At 44.0% G+C, this 20,236-nt stretch overlaps 1 protein-coding gene across 1 annotated transcript in view; it reads left to right on the forward strand.

Annotated features, from left to right (window-relative positions):
• Positions 1–17,391, forward strand: part of GAB2 (GRB2 associated binding protein 2) — a 124,709-nt gene extending 107,318 nt beyond the window's left edge. Inside the window, exons 3-10 of the mRNA XM_075266240.1 lie at positions 9,138–9,378; positions 9,575–10,146; positions 11,437–11,531; positions 13,151–13,436; positions 14,053–14,143; positions 14,243–14,345; positions 14,501–14,626; positions 15,559–17,391. Coding sequence (XP_075122341.1) covers positions 9,138–9,378; positions 9,575–10,146; positions 11,437–11,531; positions 13,151–13,436; positions 14,053–14,143; positions 14,243–14,345; positions 14,501–14,626; positions 15,559–15,702 — 1,658 coding nt within the window. The 3' untranslated portion in view covers positions 15,703–17,391. The remainder of the gene's footprint in view (positions 1–9,137; positions 9,379–9,574; positions 10,147–11,436; positions 11,532–13,150; positions 13,437–14,052; positions 14,144–14,242; positions 14,346–14,500; positions 14,627–15,558) is intronic.
• Positions 17,392–20,236: the final 2,845 nt, after the last annotated feature.

The following is a 20,236-nucleotide window of genomic DNA, read 5'->3' on the forward strand; positions in this document are numbered from 1 at the left end:
TATTATCCCTGTACTGTGACATCACTGTGTGTATTATCTCTGTACTGTGACATCACTGTGTATTATCTCTGTACTGTGACATCACTGTGTGTATTATCCTGTACTGTGACATCACTGTGTGTATTATCTCTGTACTGTGACATCACTGTGTGTATTATCCCTGTACTGTGACATCACTGTGTATATTATCTCTACTGTGACATCACTGTGTGTATTATCTCTGTACTGTGACATCACTGTGTGTATTATCTCTGTACTGTGACATCACTGTGTGTATTATCTCTGTACTGTGACATCACTGTGTGTATTATCCTGTACTGTGACATCACTGTGTGTATTTTCCCTGTACTGTGACATCACTGTGTGTATTATCCTGTACTGTGACATCACTGTGTGTATTATCTCTGTACTGTGACATCACTGTGTGTATTATCCCTGTACTGTGACATCACTGTGTGTATTATCCTGTACTGTGACATCACTGTGTGTATTATCTCTGTACTGTGACATCACTGTGTGTATTATCCTGTACTGTGACATCACTGTGTGTATTATCCCTGTACTGTGACATCACTGTGTGTATTATCCCTGTACTGTGACATCACTGTGTATTATCCTGTACTGTGACATCACAGATGACATCATAGCTCTGTCCTTATGTTTCCCTATGATCCTCATATAGCGTCTCCTCTATAAATATCGACAAATAACAAGATATTTACGGCAGTACAAAGACTTCCCCGATTGTTTCCTGCTCTTCTGTCTTGTCAACAAGTTGACAGGATTTAGTCCATTTCCTGGGAAGATGTCTAATAGGCCGGGCTCACAGTTGGAAATGTTTTTGGAAATCTTTGCATAGGAAGTCATCCCCCCCCCCCCCCCCCCGTCCCCCAGACTGACAGGCACTAGCGATGTCCTCCGATAATGGCAGGAAAGGGTTATTTTTCTGATGGGTAAGTGGAACATTCCTTGGCGGAGAGAGATTAGAAAGCGCTGTGATTTAAAGGGACAGGAGCGTCAGGGGTCAAGTTGGTTCCTCAATTTGGCCTATAGGATCCATATTGTTTCATGTACAGTTGGACCTGATGCAGTCGGCCATAGTCTATAGGCTTTACTGGAGGCGGCCATATTCCTTCGGTAGAACTCAATGGGTTTAGGTGACACATCCAAAACTGAAAAACCTATAGCATGGTTCGTCACAGTGTATCAGTGCTCTCTGTTTTGTAACAAACCCTACACCTGGACATGATTGGGATGGGTACTGGAAACGGTCACAACATGAAACCTAACCTAAGAAGGACAAAAGAAGCCGAGGCTTAAGTTGCTAAGGGGGCATCCAAAGGTTCCTGTCGCCCCAGTGTTGTAAAGGGCACATGGTAGACAGGTCCTGGTGAGGGTTGATCGATCGGGATTGGGAAAGATCGGATTCCTATTGGCGATCGAGCAAATTTCACGATCGGGATCGGCTGGAAAATGATCGGAAACCGGATTTTAAAATCGATCCTGAAATCTCAGGATCGGCTCAACCCTAGTCCTGGTTGCAGATTTGCGATCGGTCCATGAATGACTTTGTAGCCTATGATCAATGTCGCCATGTGTTGCACAGCTGAGGGTTTGCTACAATTGTATCCAGTCCAACTCGTCAGCACAAATCTGTAACAACCCCTCAGCTGTGCGTAGACGTATTCAAGGCTTCCACCTCTCAATACACTCCAGACAGCAAGCAGAGATCTTGAAAACGGCGCAAGACTGCAACGCAAACTGTATTAGAAAGTTGCAAAACTTTGTCCGTCAGAGGGGTTAAGGGGTGAGACGACGGTGACATTCGGTTAGCCGCTTGTAACGAGCAGAGATTTTTTACCGTGGCGCTCAGTAAGTGGGCGGATAGATTAGCCGCACCATCTTGCCTTTTCACACCCCTCTCTCCAGAGCCCTGAACGGAGAGAGGAAATGAATGTTCTAATCCGCAGGGTTCACAGGACGCCGCGTGTGGGAGTGGGAACGGGGGGAGAAATCGCTTGGACGCATCCTCTAATCTTCTGCTTCTGGGAAGGAATTTTAGTAGAAAATATCATTTTCTCAGACCAGGTGTGTTCTATGTGCTGGGTATGTACCAGCGGGGGGCGCTCTGCCAATGCAGCCACCAGGGACGGATTGGCGATATGATTTCACGTAGCCGCTGCCGCTCCTCTTATGTTATCATGATTGCAATGTCTGCCTGAAATCGGGGGCCAAAAAAGTTCTGCGCACAGATTTTCCATCCCCGAATTTAGTCTTAAAACCCCTGCTGGACCCGATTATAGTCCGTGGGGGCTCTGTATGTTACCGTTATAATAGTGGTCCTCCTGTCCATAGTTCTGGTCCTCCAATGGAGTTACCGCCCAGCGACTCTGCCTCCTGCTGGTCATCTGCTGCTTCACTGGCACCGATCATCTGGGTCACGCTGCCGACCCCTCTTTGCTGAAGATGGTGGAAAAAGAGCAGACAAGGTATCAGGGTAACTTGCACGTCAGCGTTCCGGGGGCGAGTAACATGCTTCACTGCCCGCCACCGCATCAGCGCAGATATCCTTCCACTGTCAGAAAGGCGGGACTCACAACTTGGCGTCATTACTGGGCATTCAGGAACGTCCCCTCTGACAGTAGAAGACTATGGAAAAGTCATGTCGGGATACACGAATTACACGAAGATAAAAGGCTCGCCTTTCTGACAGTGGAAGGATATCGGTGCTGATATTAACAGCACCCATATCTCTGGCACTCAGGCGCTTCCCGTCAAGGTGACCGTGTGCTGAATTCAGTATATAATAAAGCTAATCCGTCCCATCCTGAGCAGAGAAGTATTTCCTATTCCTGGACAACCCCTTTAAATTTCCATAACTAGTGAATTTTCTTTTTACCTCCAGTAATGGGTTAAGTTTGTTCCAGTTAGACTTGTCACGCCGCGCTAATATTAACCACATTTTCAGCACTTACTTAGGGGGGTCGAATACTAAAATACTGCGACAATTGCGACCATTCCAGATGAATCCAATTCTTTCCGTTTATTTTATTACATTTTCTGTTACAAAGCCTGTGAGAATGCGTCCCGCCATGGATCCCGGCCGTGCCCTAATGAGAATCACACCGAGGGCCGACGTTACTGATGTATAAAAAGACACGAAAGTGAATTGTCGCCGGCGCCATCTGCTTCGCTTTACCGCTTATTGTTTACACAGGGACAACTGGGAATTCATTGTTGTGACTTCCCGGGACAAGGACGAGGCGGCTCATAGGTGGGGTGTAGCTATAAGGGAGCAGAGGTAGCCTCTGAGAGTCCAAAATACGTGGTAGGTAGAGCTGTACCCCAAGGGAACAATGCCCACCACGTGCGGCTACTGGCCAATGGGACTAAGAAGGTTCCAAGCCAAATAAAGGGTGTATTCACATGGTGGAACCCTAGGTCAAGGGCCCATTGCCCTACATATCAGACTACTGGCCACTGAGACTATTCACATGGTGGAACCCTATCTCAAAGGCCTATTGCCCTCCATTTGGGGCTACTGGCCACTAGGACTAAGAGGGTTCCAGGCCAAATATAGGATATATTCACATGGTGGAACCCTACGTCAAGGGCCCATTGCCCTCCATATCAGACTACCGGCCACTGAGGGTATAGGTATATACCTATACCTCAAAGGCCCTACCTCAAAGGCCTATTGTCTTCCATTTGGGGCTACTGGCCACTAGGACTAAGAGGGTTCCAGGCCAAATATAGGATATATTCACATGGTGGAACCCTACGTCAAGGGCCCATTGCCCTCCATATCAGACTACCGGCCACTGAGGGTATAGGTATATACCTATACCTCAAAGGCCCTACCTCAAAGGCCTATTGTCTTCCATTTGGGGCTACTGGCCACTAGGACTAAGAAGGTTCCAGGCCAAATATAGAATATATTCACATGGTGCAACCCTATGTCAAGGGCCCATTGCTCTCGATGTGGGGCTACTGGACAATGGGCCTATAGGTATATTCACATGGTGGAACCCTATCTCAAGGGCCCATTGCCCTCCATTTGGGGCTACTGGCCACTAGGACTAAGAAGGTTACAGGCCAAATATAGGGTATATTCATATATGCGGAACTCTACCTCACGGGCCCACTGCCCTCGATGTGGGGCTACTGACTACAAAGGTTCCAGGCCAAATACAGGGTATATTCACATGGTGGAATTTGGTGCTGATTTTGAAGCTGGTCCCATCTTAGACCCCGCACCAAATTCCACCCTGAAACGGCCTCCCAATAGCTTCGCTGTAGATGCCGCAGCCGGTTCACTGCAGCACGAGCCAATCCAATGATCTGCCCCGTTCATCTGAGCCTATCGATGAGGGAAGTGGAAGTCTGGATCGAGCTTGTGGCCTGGTCTGAAGTTCAGGAGTAGCCAAGTGTAAGGTTATTGACTAGCCAAGGTGCAGGAAAGGTCACATGGGCACCAGGGGGTTAACCGTAGGGACCGTTCTTCTTCCGTAGGGACCGCTCTTCTTCTGCAGGTCCTCACGACGTGTTCTCTTTGCAGTCGGTCTCCTGACTCTCTCTCTCCAGCCTCACTCTGCCTCTGAATTAAAGGGACCGAATTGCTCTCCATACAGAAGGGCTCGATCCCTATTGCAACTCCCTACTTGTCCCCAAGTGAATATAACGGCAGCTCCTATACAGTTCTGGTCACATCCCAAGCTTACACAAATGCCAAACAGACTCCATAGCCTAGGCTGCAAAAACCGAGTGAGCGCTCACTTAACTCCTTACAGGTTTATAACAGGAACCACAGCGGCATTCCAGGTCACACACGGAAACAATCTGGATTTTGTTTTTGGGACAATCCCGGGACAAGGGTTTACAGAGAATGACTGACAGTAGTAATATATCTGCAATAATAAGAATAATCTACAATTCTATACCGTCTCATGTGCTATAGACGTATTACACAATGACGACACTGACCCCTACAGGCCATGTGTCATCACAGCATGTCATAGGAATGGGCCACATTCAAAGGACAGAATGGAAGTGGGGGTGAAGTTACCAAAAACAGTTTCAATTTGACTCTGCCCAAATCCACCCATTTCTCTTTGTGCCCCGAGCTAGCATAACACCCCCACAGTCACCCAGACATGGTATCCCCCACATTATAATGTCTCCTAAAGTTGCTCTCACAGTATAATGTCAAACAAATACAAACAAAATAAAATTCCCCTCACCCCGATCCCCGGCTGCACCTCCCCGCTGTCTCTGGTCTCAGAAGCTTCACTACAGCACTACTGATCCCGAAACTGAGACGGGGGACGAATGGAGAAATAGATGGTTCTCTGCTTCACTGCTCAACGCAACTCCTCTCTGTCCTCCTGACCCAACTGAGGTAAAACCGGGACATACGTCCGACTGAGAGAGCGAGACAGGGGACAGGACCCAGAATCCGGGACTGTCCCGCTAAGTCCTGGACAGTTGAGAGGTATGATGGGAAGAATATGCAAATCTGTCTTCCATGATGTAATCAGGAAGTCAGAAGCTGCCTCAGTGTTGCAAACCAATAGAGGGCGCTCACTGGAATGTGCAAGCCTGTCTTCCCTGATGTAGTTAGGATGACAGAATTCCAGTGAAATAACCCAATAAAGGCTGCACCCTTTCGCATCATGCTCAACCTTCCAAGAGGCCTTTATTTTGCAATGCCACCTCTACCAGGTTATAGTCCTCTCTACATCGAGCTGATGAGATGCAAGTACATCGAAACGGCCATCCTCGATGGAGAGACTATACCTGGTAATAATCCGAGCGTCAGACCACACTGATCATACATTTCATTTCCTATCCTAATATTTAGAGGATTAGAATACAAAGTAAGGGTGCATGCACACTACGTAACGCCGGGCGTGTATGAGAGCCGTACACGCCGGCGTTACAGCAGGGCTGCCGAACACTTCCCATTCACTTCAATGGGAGCGCTCGTAAACGCCGCTGTTACGAGCGCTCCCATTGAAGTGAATGGGAAGTGTTCGGCAGTCTGCTGTAATGCCGGCGTGTATGGCTCTCATACATGCCCAGCGTTACGTAGTGTGCATGCACCCTAAAAGTGAAGCAGTTGCCTGTAGCAACCAACTGGAATCCAGCCATATTTTTTCCAAGACCCTTTTAACAATCAGTTTTTCTTGACAGTGTATACTCCTATATATTCCTCTCCTTGAAGCATAGGATGTCTATCACATTTCCTTTTATATAACATCCATGTGGCTGTGCAGCAGTGCGGACTATACACAGGGCACTGCATTACCACAAGTCACATAATGGTTCTCTCATTGCTAAATTACGTCCGGGCAGGATGATTCATGACTACTGCATTACACATCCATAATCTGGTTTATACCGCTGCAGAATTATACTACGATGTATTTACCGGAACATTGCTGATATTATGTATAGTGGAAGAACAAACTGTGACCGCACTGTGCTTAGTCACCCCCTGGGGTAAATCTAGAAGGGACAGGGACAAGTGTCATACTTATAATTAATGTCATGTTCTCCTACACAATATATTCTTGTATATAGGAGTAGTATTATAGTAGTTATATTCTTGTACATAGGAGGTAGTATTATAGTAGTTATATTCTTGTACATAGGAGGTAGTATTATAGTAGTTATATTCTTGTACATAGGAGTAGTATTATAGTAGTTATATTCTTGTACATAGGAGGTAGTATTATAGTAGTTATATTCTTGTACATAGGAGTAGTATTATAGTAGTTATATTCTTGTACATAGGAGTAGTATTATAGTAGTTATATTCTTGTACATAGGAGCAGTATTATAGTAGTTATATTCTTGTATATAGGAGCAGTATTATAGTAGTTATATTCTTGTACATAGGAGGTAGTATTATAGTAGTTATATTCTTGTACATAGGAGTAGTATTATAGTAGTTATATTCTTGTACATAGGAGCAGTATTATAGTAGTTATATTCTTGTACATAGGAGGTAGTATTATAGTAGTTATATTCTTGTACATAGGAGTAGTATTATAGTAGTTATATTCTTGTACATAGGAGTGGTATTATAGTAGTTATATTCTTGTACATAGGAGTAGTATTATAGTAGTTATATTCTTGTACATAGGAGCAGTATTATAGTAGTTATATTCTTGTACATAGGAGGTAGTATTATAGTAGTTATATTCTTGTACATAGGAGTAGTATTATAGTAGTTATTCTTGTACATAGGAGTAGTATTATAGTAGTTATATTCTTGTACATAGGAGTAGTATTATAGTAGTTATATTCTTGTACATAGGAGCAGTATTATAGTAGTTATATTCTTGTACATAGGGGGCAGTATTATAGTAGTTATATTCTTGTACATAGGAGCAGTATTATAGTAGTTATATTCTTGTACATAGGGGGCAGTATTATAGTAGTTATATTCTTGTACATAGGAGCAGTATTATAGTAGTTATATTCTTGTACATAGGGGGCAGTATTATAGTAGTTATATTCTTGTACATAGGAGCAGTATTATAGTAGTTATATTCTTGTACATAGGAGTAGTATTATAGTAGTTATATTCTTGTACATAGGAGTAGTATTATAGTAGTTATATTCTTGTACATAGGAGTAGTATTATAGTAGTTATATTCTTGTACATAGGAGTAGTATTATAGTAGTTATATTCTTGTACATAGGGGTAGTATTATAGTAGTTATATTCTTGTACATAGGAGCAGTATTATAGTAGTTATATTCTTGTACATAGGAGCAGTATTATAGTAGTTATATTCTTGTACATAGGAGGTAGTATTATAGTAGTTATATTCTTGTACATAGGAGTAGTATTATAGTAGTTATATTCTTGTACATAGGAGGTAGTATTATAGTAGTTATATTCTTGTACATAGGAGCAGTATTATAGTAGTTATATTCTTGTACATAGGAGCAGTATTATAGTAGTTATATTCTTGTACATAGGAGGTAGTATTATAGTAGTTATATTCTTGTACATAGGAGTAGTATTATAGTAGTTATTCTTGTACATAGGAGTAGTATTATAGTAGTTATATTCTTGTACATAGGAGTAGTATTATAGTAGTTATATTCTTGTACATAGGAGCAGTATTATAGTAGTTATATTCTTGTACATAGGGGGCAGTATTATAGTAGTTATATTCTTGTACATAGGAGCAGTATTATAGTAGTTATATTCTTGTACATAGGGGGCAGTATTATAGTAGTTATATTCTTGTACATAGGAGCAGTATTATAGTAGTTATATTCTTGTACATAGGGGGCAGTATTATAGTAGTTATATTCTTGTACATAGGAGCAGTATTATAGTAGTTATATTCTTGTACATAGGAGTAGTATTATAGTAGTTATATTCTTGTACATAGGAGTAGTATTATAGTAGTTATATTCTTGTACATAGGAGTAGTATTATAGTAGTTATATTCTTGTACATAGGAGTAGTATTATAGTAGTTATATTCTTGTACATAGGGGTAGTATTATAGTAGTTATATTCTTGTACATAGGAGCAGTATTATAGTAGTTATATTCTTGTACATAGGAGCAGTATTATAGTAGTTATATTCTTGTACATAGGAGGTAGTATTATAGTAGTTATATTCTTGTACATAGGAGTAGTATTATAGTAGTTATATTCTTGTACATAGGAGGTAGTATTATAGTAGTTATATTCTTGTACATAGGAGGTAGTATTATAGTAGTTATATTCTTGTACATAGGAGCAGTATTATAGTAGTTATATTCTTGTACATAGGAGCAGTATTATAGTAGTTATATTCTTGTACATAGGACTAGTATTATAGTAGTTATATTCTTGTACATAGGAGCAGTATTATAGTAGTTATATTCTTGTACATAGCAGTAGTATTATAGTAGTTATATTCTTGTACATAGGAGCAGTATTATAGTAGTTATATTCTTGTACATAGGAGCAGTATTATAGTAGTTATATTCTTGTACATAGGAGTAGTATTATAGTAGTTATATTCTTGTACATAGGAGTAGTATTATAGTAGTTATATTCTTGTACATCAGTCTTGTTCATTATTCCATTTCTTGACTTACCAGATTTTTATATCCCCCCTTTCAGACTCTCTAAGAAATGTACAGTCTGTCAATCATGGTCCTCGCTCCTCCCCTGCAGAATTCAGCTCCACCCACCACTTACTCAGGGAACGAAAGTCATCTGCTCCCTCTCACTCCAGCCAGCCCACCTTGTTCACCTTTGAACCTCCGTCTAACCACATGCATCAGACCACACTTTCGGCCAGCGCTCCCCAGGATTACTTATTCCTACACCAATGTATGAGCCGGAAATCCGAGAATATGAGGTAAGTTACCTCTAAGTAATAACTTTATGCAGATGTGTAGTTGTATGTAATGACTTCCTCTGCTTTCTTGGTTTTTCTTTCTAGCTTCCTGTCCCATCTGAGTCTCCAGCCACTTCTCTATTCCTCCACCATGCTTTACACTGCATCTTTTCCTGTTTTGTTTGCTTAAATTCTTATGATATCCTTTGTATTTCAGAAGTGCCAGTTTCTCTCAAGCCACGCGGACTTCCTTTTTCATGCGTAGCGACACAGCCGTTCAGAAGTTGGCTCAGGGATACGGCCACTGTGTGAATGGAGTCACTAGTCAGGTCCACGGCTTCTACAGTTTACCAAAGCCAAGACGGCTCAGCTCCGAGCTGAGGGATAGCGCCTACGACCTCCCGAGGAGTTTCGGCTCAGACACTCCCACCAAGTCAAGCCTTACTGGATTAGAATCTGAGAACGAGGACGTTTACACCTACAAGACCCCTAACAATGCCCTGTGTAAGGAGTTTGGGGAGCTCTCCACGGACTCCTATGACCTTCCCGGGACTCCTCTTTCGGTTTATCAAATACCAAGGACATTTACTTTAGACAAGAACCATAATACCTTGGGTTTGGCTTCCAATGACTTCCATAACGCTCCTCCTCCTCGACCCCCTAAACCGGGGCAATCAGAAACTCACTGGGGGAGTCCTCAGCAGAGTAATGGGGACAATATAGGGGTCGTTTCCGTTAACATTCCAAGGAGGAACACGTTACCGGCCATGGAAAACCGACGCCATCGAGGTAAGGACATGCTGAAAACTGGCAGAGAGAGGACCGGGACTGGCAATCCGGCAGCTACAGAGTAGGGGAAATTCTGGGGTCTCGCAGATTATTAGCACCTGCCAACTGATAAACACGGGGCAGAATGTGCGGACTACACAGGCTGGGGTGAATTTACCTATGGCAAGACCCAGCTCATGCCTAACCCAATTCAATATTGGCTCCACCCATTCCTCTCTGTCTTTTTGTGACCCACACAATATAACACCCCTATTGTGACCCTGGGACATTATGCCCCCATTTTATAATGTTCCTCTCCAGTTGCCCCACCTTATAATAATGTCCCCCTTCCCCCTAAGTTGCCCCCACAGTATTCAGTCCTACTCCAGTTGCCCCTCACTGTATACAATCCCTCTCCAGGTGCCCTTCAGAATATACTATTCCTCTCCAGTTGCCCCAACACTATACAGTCCCACTCCAGTTGCCCCTCACTGTATACAATCTTTCTCCATTCGCCCCTTAGAAGTTATCGAGTTGCCCCTGCAGTATACAGTCCCCCTCCAGTTGCCCCTGCAGTATACAGTCCCCCTCCAGTTGCCCCTGCAGTATGCAGTCCTGCTCCAGTCCCCCCTCAAGTTGCCCCCACAGTATACAGTCCTACTCCAGTTGACCCCACAGTATACAGTCCCCCTCCAGTTGCCCCTGCAGTATACAGTCCCCCTCCAGTTGCCCCTGCAGTATACAGTCCTGCTCCAGTTGCCCCCACAGTATACAGTCCCCCTCCAGTTTCCCCTGCAGTATACAGTCCCCCTTCAGTTGCCCCTGCAGTATACAGTCCCCCTCCAGTTCCCCTTGCAGTATGCAGTCCCCCTCCAGTTGCCCCTGCAGTATACAGTCCCCCTCCAGTTCCCCCTGCAGTATACAGTCCCGCTCCAGTTGCCCCCGCAGTATACAGTCCTGCTCCAGTTGCCCCTGCAGTACACAGTCCCCCTCCAGTTGCCCCTGCAGTATACAGTCCAGCTCCAGATGCCCCTGCAGTATACAGTCCCCCTCCAGTTGCCCCTGCAGTATACAGTCCCCCTCCAGTTGCCCCTGCAGTATACAGTCCTGTTCCAGATGCCCCCACACTATTATGGATCAAACAAAGAAAAAAAAACCCTCACCCCGTACCCCTGCTGTTCCTTTTAGCTTCAGGGTGCAGCGGGCTTGGTGGTGTGCTTGATAGGGACCGACTGGTGAGGCAGGGAGCGATGATCATAACCTAATGTGAACAGTGCCTAATATCGTTGTGTTTCCTTCTTCTTTGGGCAGCGTCCTCCTGTGAAGCGTACGACTATCCTCACCTTGGAGATTTCAGCACAGAGCAGTCTGTGGAGTCTATTAATGATGGGTTCAACTCCTACCTTGTGAGTAAATCCTGTCCTGCCTTCTTGTATTGGGCGGTATTATATTTATACTGTTAGGCCTAGTCCAGGCCTCTACGTCGGAGCTCCTCCTTAACCCTTTCTCGACAATTGGCGTACAATTAGGGCCGATGTCTGGTCTTGAAACATGGCGGACACTCAGCAGCTGAGCTGCAGTGGCAATGCCCACCATCAGAGGGTGCTCTGATCATGGGCATTAAACCTTTACATGCCTCAGTCAAACATGATCGAGGCATTGATTTACCGACAATACTCGCACGCCACCATGTTTGGTGAGATCATCGTCCCCTTGAATAAGATCAGGGGGCGGGGAGCTGTTGCCTTGACACCCGGGAGCCTATTTCTACGACATTCAGAATTTTTTTTTCCACTTTCCCAGTACTTTTTACGAAGTTATGGTACCATTATAAAGTATAAGTTGTTCCTCAAAAATTAAGCCCTCGTATGGCTCTGTGTTCAGAAAAATTAAAAAGTTATGACTTTTGGTAGGCAGGGAGTAAAAACCGAAAAAAAATGAGAAATGGCTGCATCGGGAAGCGAGCAGAGCATATAGAGTGACCACCAGGGGGAGCTCAAAAACTCCACAACAACTCAGTATGCAAAAAGCTCCCCCTAGTGGTGACTGTAGTATTGTAACATGCAGAGTATTTGGAGCTCTGTATCTGTGCAGGTCACAGGTAGGATTGAGCGATTGTGTTCGGAAAAGATCGGATTCCGATCGGCAATCGAGAAAATGTCACGATCGCGATCGGAATTCCGAACACAATCTTTTTAGATGGGATCGAGATGAGTGATTATTTCCCACAATGCTTTGTTACTGGCCAAGCATTGTGGGAAAAGCTAACAATGTTAGCCTTCACATTGAGTATACGCTCCACTCATTCTGAGCGGAGTGTATACTCAGTGTGAAGGATCCGCTGCGGTTCCATAGGAAGGAATGGAAGCAGCCGGCACACAGCCTTAACCCCCTGCGCGCCGGCTGCATCCATTCATTCTAATGGGAGACTAGCTAACATCTCTAGTAGCTACTTACCTGCAGAGATGGCTGGTCTGTTGCCCAGTGTTCTCGTTCTTCTTCGCCTCGCTGCCCCAGGTTAGTGTTAAAGAGCTAGGAAGAAGGCGGGGCTTGTGGCTTAGGAGAGTGTGGGCGGGTACAGGGCGGGGAGACATGACGTCTCCCCTCCCAGTACCCGCCCACACTCTCCTAACCTGGGAGGCGGGGACAGCGAAGCGAAGAACACCAAGCAGCCATCTCTGCAGGTAAGTGGACACCAGGGGGGGACTAAGTAGCCAGAGGATTTAAAAAAAAAAATCACTACACAGCGTGGATTCTAACAATTAAAGCGTTCATTGTTAGATTCCATGCTGTATAGTGAATAGGATTGTTTTTAAAATCCGATCTCCGATTAATAAAAAAAAATCCCATTGACTTTGGACATTGGGATCGGAATTGGGATCGAGATCGGGTTCGAATGAAAAATGATCGGAAATCTGATTTCAAAATCGATCCTGAAAAGTCAAGATCGGCTCTACCCTAGTCACAGGTTTTTGGATGCCTCAAGGACCCGGATATGTCAATCATTGAATAATCTTTTCTTTAGCAAACGAAAGGCTCCATGACACGCTCCGAAAGTGCGGACTCTGAAGACAACTACGTGCCCATGAACCCCGGATCTTCATCTCAGTTCAACCCAGAGAAGCTGAACGACAATGCCCAGAGCGTGTATATCCCCATGAGCCCCGGCCCGCATCACTTCGATTTACTGGGGTTTTCAGCCACACTTCCTGCCCGCAAAGGAAGTACCGCCTCCTTGTGCCAGCGGCCTACCAGGGTCAGCGAGATCCAGCCTCCACCGGTGAACCGAAACCTGAAGCCGGATAGGAAAGGTGGGTCCGGTTTTATTTGTTGGACATAAGGGCGTTCCTTAGGGGTCCGACTCATCCTCTCTGCTGGTAGCTTCCTGCTCTAGCAATCTCCAACCTATAGGGTGCAAGCCACCTTAGCCCTGCCCACCTACCAGGAAGTGAGTGGTGAGTGTCATTACTCACCTCTCCGCTCCCTAGCCCCGCCCACTCCTCTGCTCAGCCGCCTAACATGTCAGAGCAATATACCCAGAGCAGAGGAGGAGCTGGGCCGGGGACAGAGAGGCGAGTAATGGTACAATACTCACCGCTCCCTCCCAGGGGAAGATGGGCATTAAATGGGGGCACTGAGGGGAACATTAAATTGTTTAGGGGCGCTAATTAAACCGTTTGGGACATTTGGAGGGGATATTAATTAATGTGGGGCACAAGGGACACTCTGGATGACAGGGGGCAATGTGGGGCCTCTTGAAGTATATAATACGTATATACAAATAATACACAACAGGGTGTATACTCTGCATTAACCCCTTACAGATCCAGAATACAACAGGATGTATTAACCCCTCGCGCATTAATTGTCAGATCAGGAATCTGCCTCTAGAAATGTTTGATTCACCGCCATTCTCCTTCTCCGCAGCTAAGCCGACTCCCCTAGACCTGCGAGCGACCACGATAATTGATGAACTTCCCTTCAAGTCTCCAGTCACTAAATCTTGGTGCAGACAGACGTGAGTATGGCCGGCGCCCCCGTTCTTCTGAGTGACGGATGTTGTCTCTGCAGTTCTGCGATGTGTTCTATGTCTAATAATACTAATCTATATTTCCAGGCATTCTCTCAAATCTGGCTCCTCTCAATACTGCCGCCCGGTGTCCACTCAGAGTATTACCAGCACCAGCTCCGGGGACAGCGAAGAAAATTACGTCGCCATGGTAGGTCGGCTTCCACTGTATGTATAGTCGTTGCGCCCGAGCCCTACTACTTGAGGGGGTGGGGGTTACCGATGGGCGGACAAGAAGGGGTTAATGTTTTCTCCTTTAGTTACTAGATGCAATTTCTTAAGTTTTCTCTCCTTTGTTTCCCTAAGCAAAATCCAGTGTCGGCCTCTCCAGGAACCAGCGGTACCAACAGTCCGGCCCAGAAGAAGAGCACCGGGAGTGTCGATTATCTGGCGCTGGATTTCCAGCCGGTGTCACCGAGCCCTCACCGGAAGGTAATCCTAAATATAAAGGGGGTCCCCGGGGCTCCGAGCCATAAACTTCCATTGTTCACTTCTTTCTCACATCATATTTTGTGCTCTAGTCACATCCAAAGCTACATGAAGAATGGAAAGCAGTGCAGATCATTTTACATTGTGACAAAACAATGTACCACTCAGGAGCCTGGAAGAGCTGAATGACAACTATTATGACTTTTATTACAGTTTACCCTTGGGGATATCTCCTAGTCGTAGAAAGTTGTATCTGTCTGGGTGTGTTTGATAAGGGAATATACTACTGCACATATATAGATGTTTGCCTTTTAGGGTCCCAGGAAATCTTTGAGGACCTATAGGAGCATTATTATAGCTCTCCTAGAGGTTCTATCCCCATTGTAGAAAGTTGTCTCTGTCTGGGTGTGTTCGACAATACTGTATGTACAGAAATGTTTGCCTTTCAGGATCCCAGGAAAGCTTTCTATGACTATTATTACAGATCTCTTAGGGGTTCTCACCCCACTGTAGAAACTTGTATCTGTCTTGATATGTGTGATCAGGGAGGAGGTCATACACCACTACATATACAGAAAGGTTTGCCATTCAGGACCCCAGGAAAGCTTAGTGAGCTCCTATATGACATTATTACATCTCTCCCATGGACTTTCTCCTAGTCCTAGAAAGCATTATGGTCTGTCTAAATGTGTGTGGTATGTGAGGAAGGCATAGACCGACCCTATAGACTGACCTGCCATTCAGGTATTTTGGAAAGCTGGGTGACAACCAACATGGCAGTTATTTCTTCTATTAGGGTCCTGTCTGACACATCTTTTACTTGTGTGCAAAGGCGCAGAGGATACACCTGTGCATAGAGTTACCATTCAGGAGCTTGGGAAAGCTGGGTGATTTAAAGAGAGAGAGAATATTTATCTTGTCATTATTCTTCGCAGCCCTCCACGTCTTCCGTCGCGTCTGATGAAAAGGTGGACTATGTGCAAGTGGACAAAGAGAAGACCCAGGCCCTGCAGAACACCATGCAGGAGTGGACGGACGTGCGTCAGTCGTCAGAGCCCGCCAAGAGCGCCAAACAATGATGGCTCCGACCCCTGAACATTGACATGTGCTGACAAGCCGGAGCCTCCTCGCTGCCACCCATCGCACTGGATGACCGCCATGCTGCTTGTTCTGCCTTGACCAGTTATTTTGCGGAGAATCGGCATTGTGGGAGGAGCTCTCCAACATACCAATCCACGCTGGCGTCTTTACCTCTGTATTGGGCTCGGATACTTTCTACGTTACTATAGTCCATGCTTCGGCCTAGTCGATAATTCACATAGCATGGAGTATTACATTGACTTTAAAGTGCACCGGTCACGCCCAGGCCGCCGTATTGAAGACGCAACCTATTGACGCAACGTTCTCGAGCTTGTCAGACGTATATACAGCAGATACGGGCTTCCGTTGTAAGGGGATCACTCAGCGGGGGAGGGGTCTGTTTATAATACGCACTAATGGGTCATTTTAGGAACAAATTTTGGAGCTGTGCCTTTAAATTCGCCACATAGACACTTCGTAACGGATGAAACCGCAACAATGGCGGACAGTTAGTCATAGCCGCAGATGTATTCAAATGGTCTCATAGCAATACTGCCTTAGTTGCCCCCTGCAACCAATCACAGCGCAGCTTTCATTCTGTATTCTGCTCCTGGAAAATGAAAGCTGCATTCTGATTGGTTGTCATGGGCAGACAGTTTTGTTATTTGTCTGATCCTCTAGTCACTTCCAAAGCAGCATTCAGAAACGTTACACCTCCTTACACTGCAGCGGAACATGCTGTATACAGACCCTGTGAAATTTCAATGCAGCTTTAGATGTGACTGGAGCACTGCGGCTCTTATGAATGTTGCCTCCCAAAACAAATTCCCCGTTGTAGAGGTTGAGTTGTGCGTTAGCCATTGGTAAACTGTAAAAGTGTAAGAAAGAAGAAAAAATGGTGTTTTTCAGCGTCTGGCGGCGGTCATGTGACTGTCCACGTGACTTTTTGCATAGCAATATTGTAATATGGCTGCTGGCAAAGATTTCCTTCAGACTGTTACCTAAAATAGCAAAAACAACAGAAAAAAAATACAAAAAAACCTCCCCAAAACAACAACAAAAAAATCCCCCATCCGTGCCACTATTAACACGTGTGTGCAAATGATTCCATGTTGTGCCGAGCTGGACACAAAGGTGCCGTATCCCATAGCAATTCATGACTGGAACCCAATTGGTTAGAAATATAAGGGGCCATCTTGGTTTAGGCCACGACGCACCCTATCCCCTCTCTTCCATCTATGGCGTGTCCGGTATATTGTGGGAGGGGCATTTGTGCTGGGTACCACGGAAGCAAAGCATTGTGATTAACTCCGCCCCTGAGGAACGGAGTTAAAGGAAGTAAAAGAATAACTGTGTGCCAGTGCAAAATTAGTAACGGGGCCCCTCGCCCGTCTTACCAAGTGCCATTTACAATACTGGCCCCGTCAGATACCACGGCCCCGGGTGTGACTCCACTATATTTACAACCTTACTGTCCCTTGGTTGTGGTCTATTAAGAGGACACTATAAATCTCATTGAGTAGACAAGAAAGGTTTTCATTTTTTTAAATTGTTATTTTTATGTTTTTGTTTGTTTTTTTAATTTACAAAAGGCGGGAAATTATCCAGGAAAAAAAAACCACACACATCGTCTGGGTCAATTTCTCCTAATGATTATATGAGTAGCGAAACACTGTGATTTTAAGAATCGTGGGGGGAAAAAAAACCTACAATTTTCAGATTTTTTTATTTTTGTTCTGGTGGGGGGAGCGGGGTTGTTTTTTTATTATTTCGTGAATTTGAAATTTTGTTTGATATTTGCTAATTTGTCTTTTCGTTTCTAGGACTATTGTTTGTTTTTTTCCCTAATTTTTATACAGTTTTTTTTTTTTTTCCACATTTTGACCTATTTTGTCCCAGAAGATTTTTTTTAGTATACACGATCACTGTGGAGTGATGGATGCGATCACATTTTTAGCACTTTTTGTGTAGTTTGTGTAGGTTTGTTTGTGTATGTCATTTAGCGTGTAGTTTTTTATTTTTGGTGGGGGCAAGTTTTTTTGTTTTTTTTTCCATTTCGCACCAATGTCTGTGTCTGCTAGATACCTAAAGAACATGACCCTGCCTAATATCAGTATTATATTACAGTATTTTTTTTTCTTATTTATGCTGCCTTTTGGAAAAACAGATTGCCGCCATATTCTGCGTCTGTACAAGAGCGTATTTCTGGGCTAGAGAAGCAGTAAATTATGGTTAGGGAGATTTTTTTTTTTCACTGTTATGGAACTAAAGTAAAATCACTGGTCAGAATTTTTTTTTAATTTAAATTTTTTTTTATATTGGTCCCACAGTAAAATCACTAATCAGAATTTTTTAAAAAATAAAAAATAATTTTTTTGGGTACCATAGTAAAAAAATCACTGCTCAGAATTTTTGTAAATATTATTTTTGGTCCCACATTAAAATCACAGAAAATTTTTTGTATTTTTTTTTTTTTTTCCTTATGTTAGCACACTACATGTTCCTTCTACACGGAGGTGTAACTTGAAGCTTTTCGGCCCCAAGGCAGAATATGTCACAGGGCCCCCGCCTAATGCACCATTTATAATACTGGAGCCCTCTTACGGGACCTTCTCTGGCTCCAGAGGCCGACGTCCTGCGACTGTTTGTTCTCCGTAGCTAAGTCTAAGTTTTAAATGCAGTTGTTTTTATTTATTTTTTAAAAAAAATTTGTGTATTTTGTTACTTTCACAGGTCCCAAATTTTATGTAAAAATAAAACCGATGGAAATTTTAAAAAATAAAAAAAATCCAATAAGGCAAGTCAGAGAAAAAAAAAACTGTTTTTACCTACCTGTGTATTGTAGCTTTACCCATTCTGTACACTGTTTTTAAATGTAAAAAAAAAAAAAAAAAATTAAAATTTTTAAAAACTATTACAAACCTCTCAGAATGGGTTAAAAAAAAAAAGTAAAAGAATCACCCATGTGACCCACCAATTCCCTGATGCTCCTGATCTGACACTGCCTAGTTCCCTGCTGGTCTCTACTTCCTGGTCCCTCTGGACACACAGGAAATACTGCCTAGCCAATCGCTAGAGGAGGCGGGGTCATGGCTGCAGTCATTGATTGGCTGAGTGACATTTCCTGTGCCATAAGGGACCAGGAAGTAGAGACCAGCAGGGAATAAAGCAGTTTTGGGACAGGAGGGTAAGAAAATTGGTGGCACATTACTATGTTTATTTTTAACCCATTCTTAGCCATTTAGAAAGAAAACTTTTACCCACTGGAAGACTCCTGTAAGAACTGGGTATTGGGGGGGGGGGGGGGTGAGGTTTCCCTGCTGCATAGAACATGTATTGCAACCTTTCCTGCACCTGATTTAGAGAGAAGGAATATTATACAGAGCAGCACAGAGTATTTCAGGAGAGGACTCCGTTCTGCTCTTATAGCCACCCATGCAATGATTTTAGGTCTGTCTATGACATGGACCAATTCATAATGTGAGTAGGGGGATGGAGGTGGGAGGTCACCGGGGATAGCAAGAGTGGTAGCTTCACCCAGAAGCACAGAGTGTTTCAGGAAAGGGTTACAAACTGAGAATGTGGAAGGTGCAGGGTCCCCTACAGCACAAAGTATTTCAGGAGAGGAGCATGCTGATCTTGTGACGTGGGAGGTAATATAAGATGCAGGACATCCCCCTTCCTTCCCCGCAGCACACGCGTGTAACATATCACATACTTCATATAACACCATGAAGGGGTTTTGTTTTGTTTTTTTTGTTTCCCCCCACTATGACTATGTAACCTGTGACTCTTGAATTTTTGGCCTTGTAGCCCTATTTCTGTCCTATACAATCACCCCTGTCCTGTCTTGTTGTGGTTTGTTAACCTTTTAGATGCCAGAGAGGACACTGACCAGTCTCGTACTGTCCTGGACCCGCAGGGGTCATTCACATTGGGACTTTTTCATGTACCCCCCACCCCACCCCCATTGTTACCACATGGAATGTATATCTGGTAATATTAACAAATCTGTGTTTCTAATTTCCGAGTCGTCATCGTGAAGTAACCGCGTAAATTATTAATTTATTCATTTTTTTTCGGAGTAGTCCGTGTCCTTTTTTATTTATACTCTAGATAGACCTTTATGTCGTCTTAACATAGAACATGTCTAGGATTTTATTTCTGATGTCGTCAATAAACATGGTACATATTACACGCCTTTCTGACTCCCGTGTCATTGTGTAGTGGATGGAAATTTGATAGCTTTTGATGGTCCTCGATCCAAAATTCTGTGCACATGACTTTCTTACTCTATCTTTTATAGCGGTTAGATCTTAATTTTTCTGATACAATATTCCAAATCCTCTGCAACGACCTAAAATGATAAATTTCTGCCTGCAACCACCACTAGAGGGAGCTTCCTGCATACTGTACATTGGATTTAATACTAACACAGTCTGCCGTAACCTCCTGAGCTCCCTCTAGTGGTGACTGCAGGTAGAATAATATTTAACGCTGGAAATCTGGAGCTCTGTATTACAAAAATGGAGC

The sequence above is a fragment of the Leptodactylus fuscus genome, chromosome 2 (genome assembly GCF_031893055.1).
Source record: "Leptodactylus fuscus isolate aLepFus1 chromosome 2, aLepFus1.hap2, whole genome shotgun sequence".
Taxonomy (NCBI): domain Eukaryota; kingdom Metazoa; phylum Chordata; class Amphibia; order Anura; family Leptodactylidae; genus Leptodactylus; species Leptodactylus fuscus.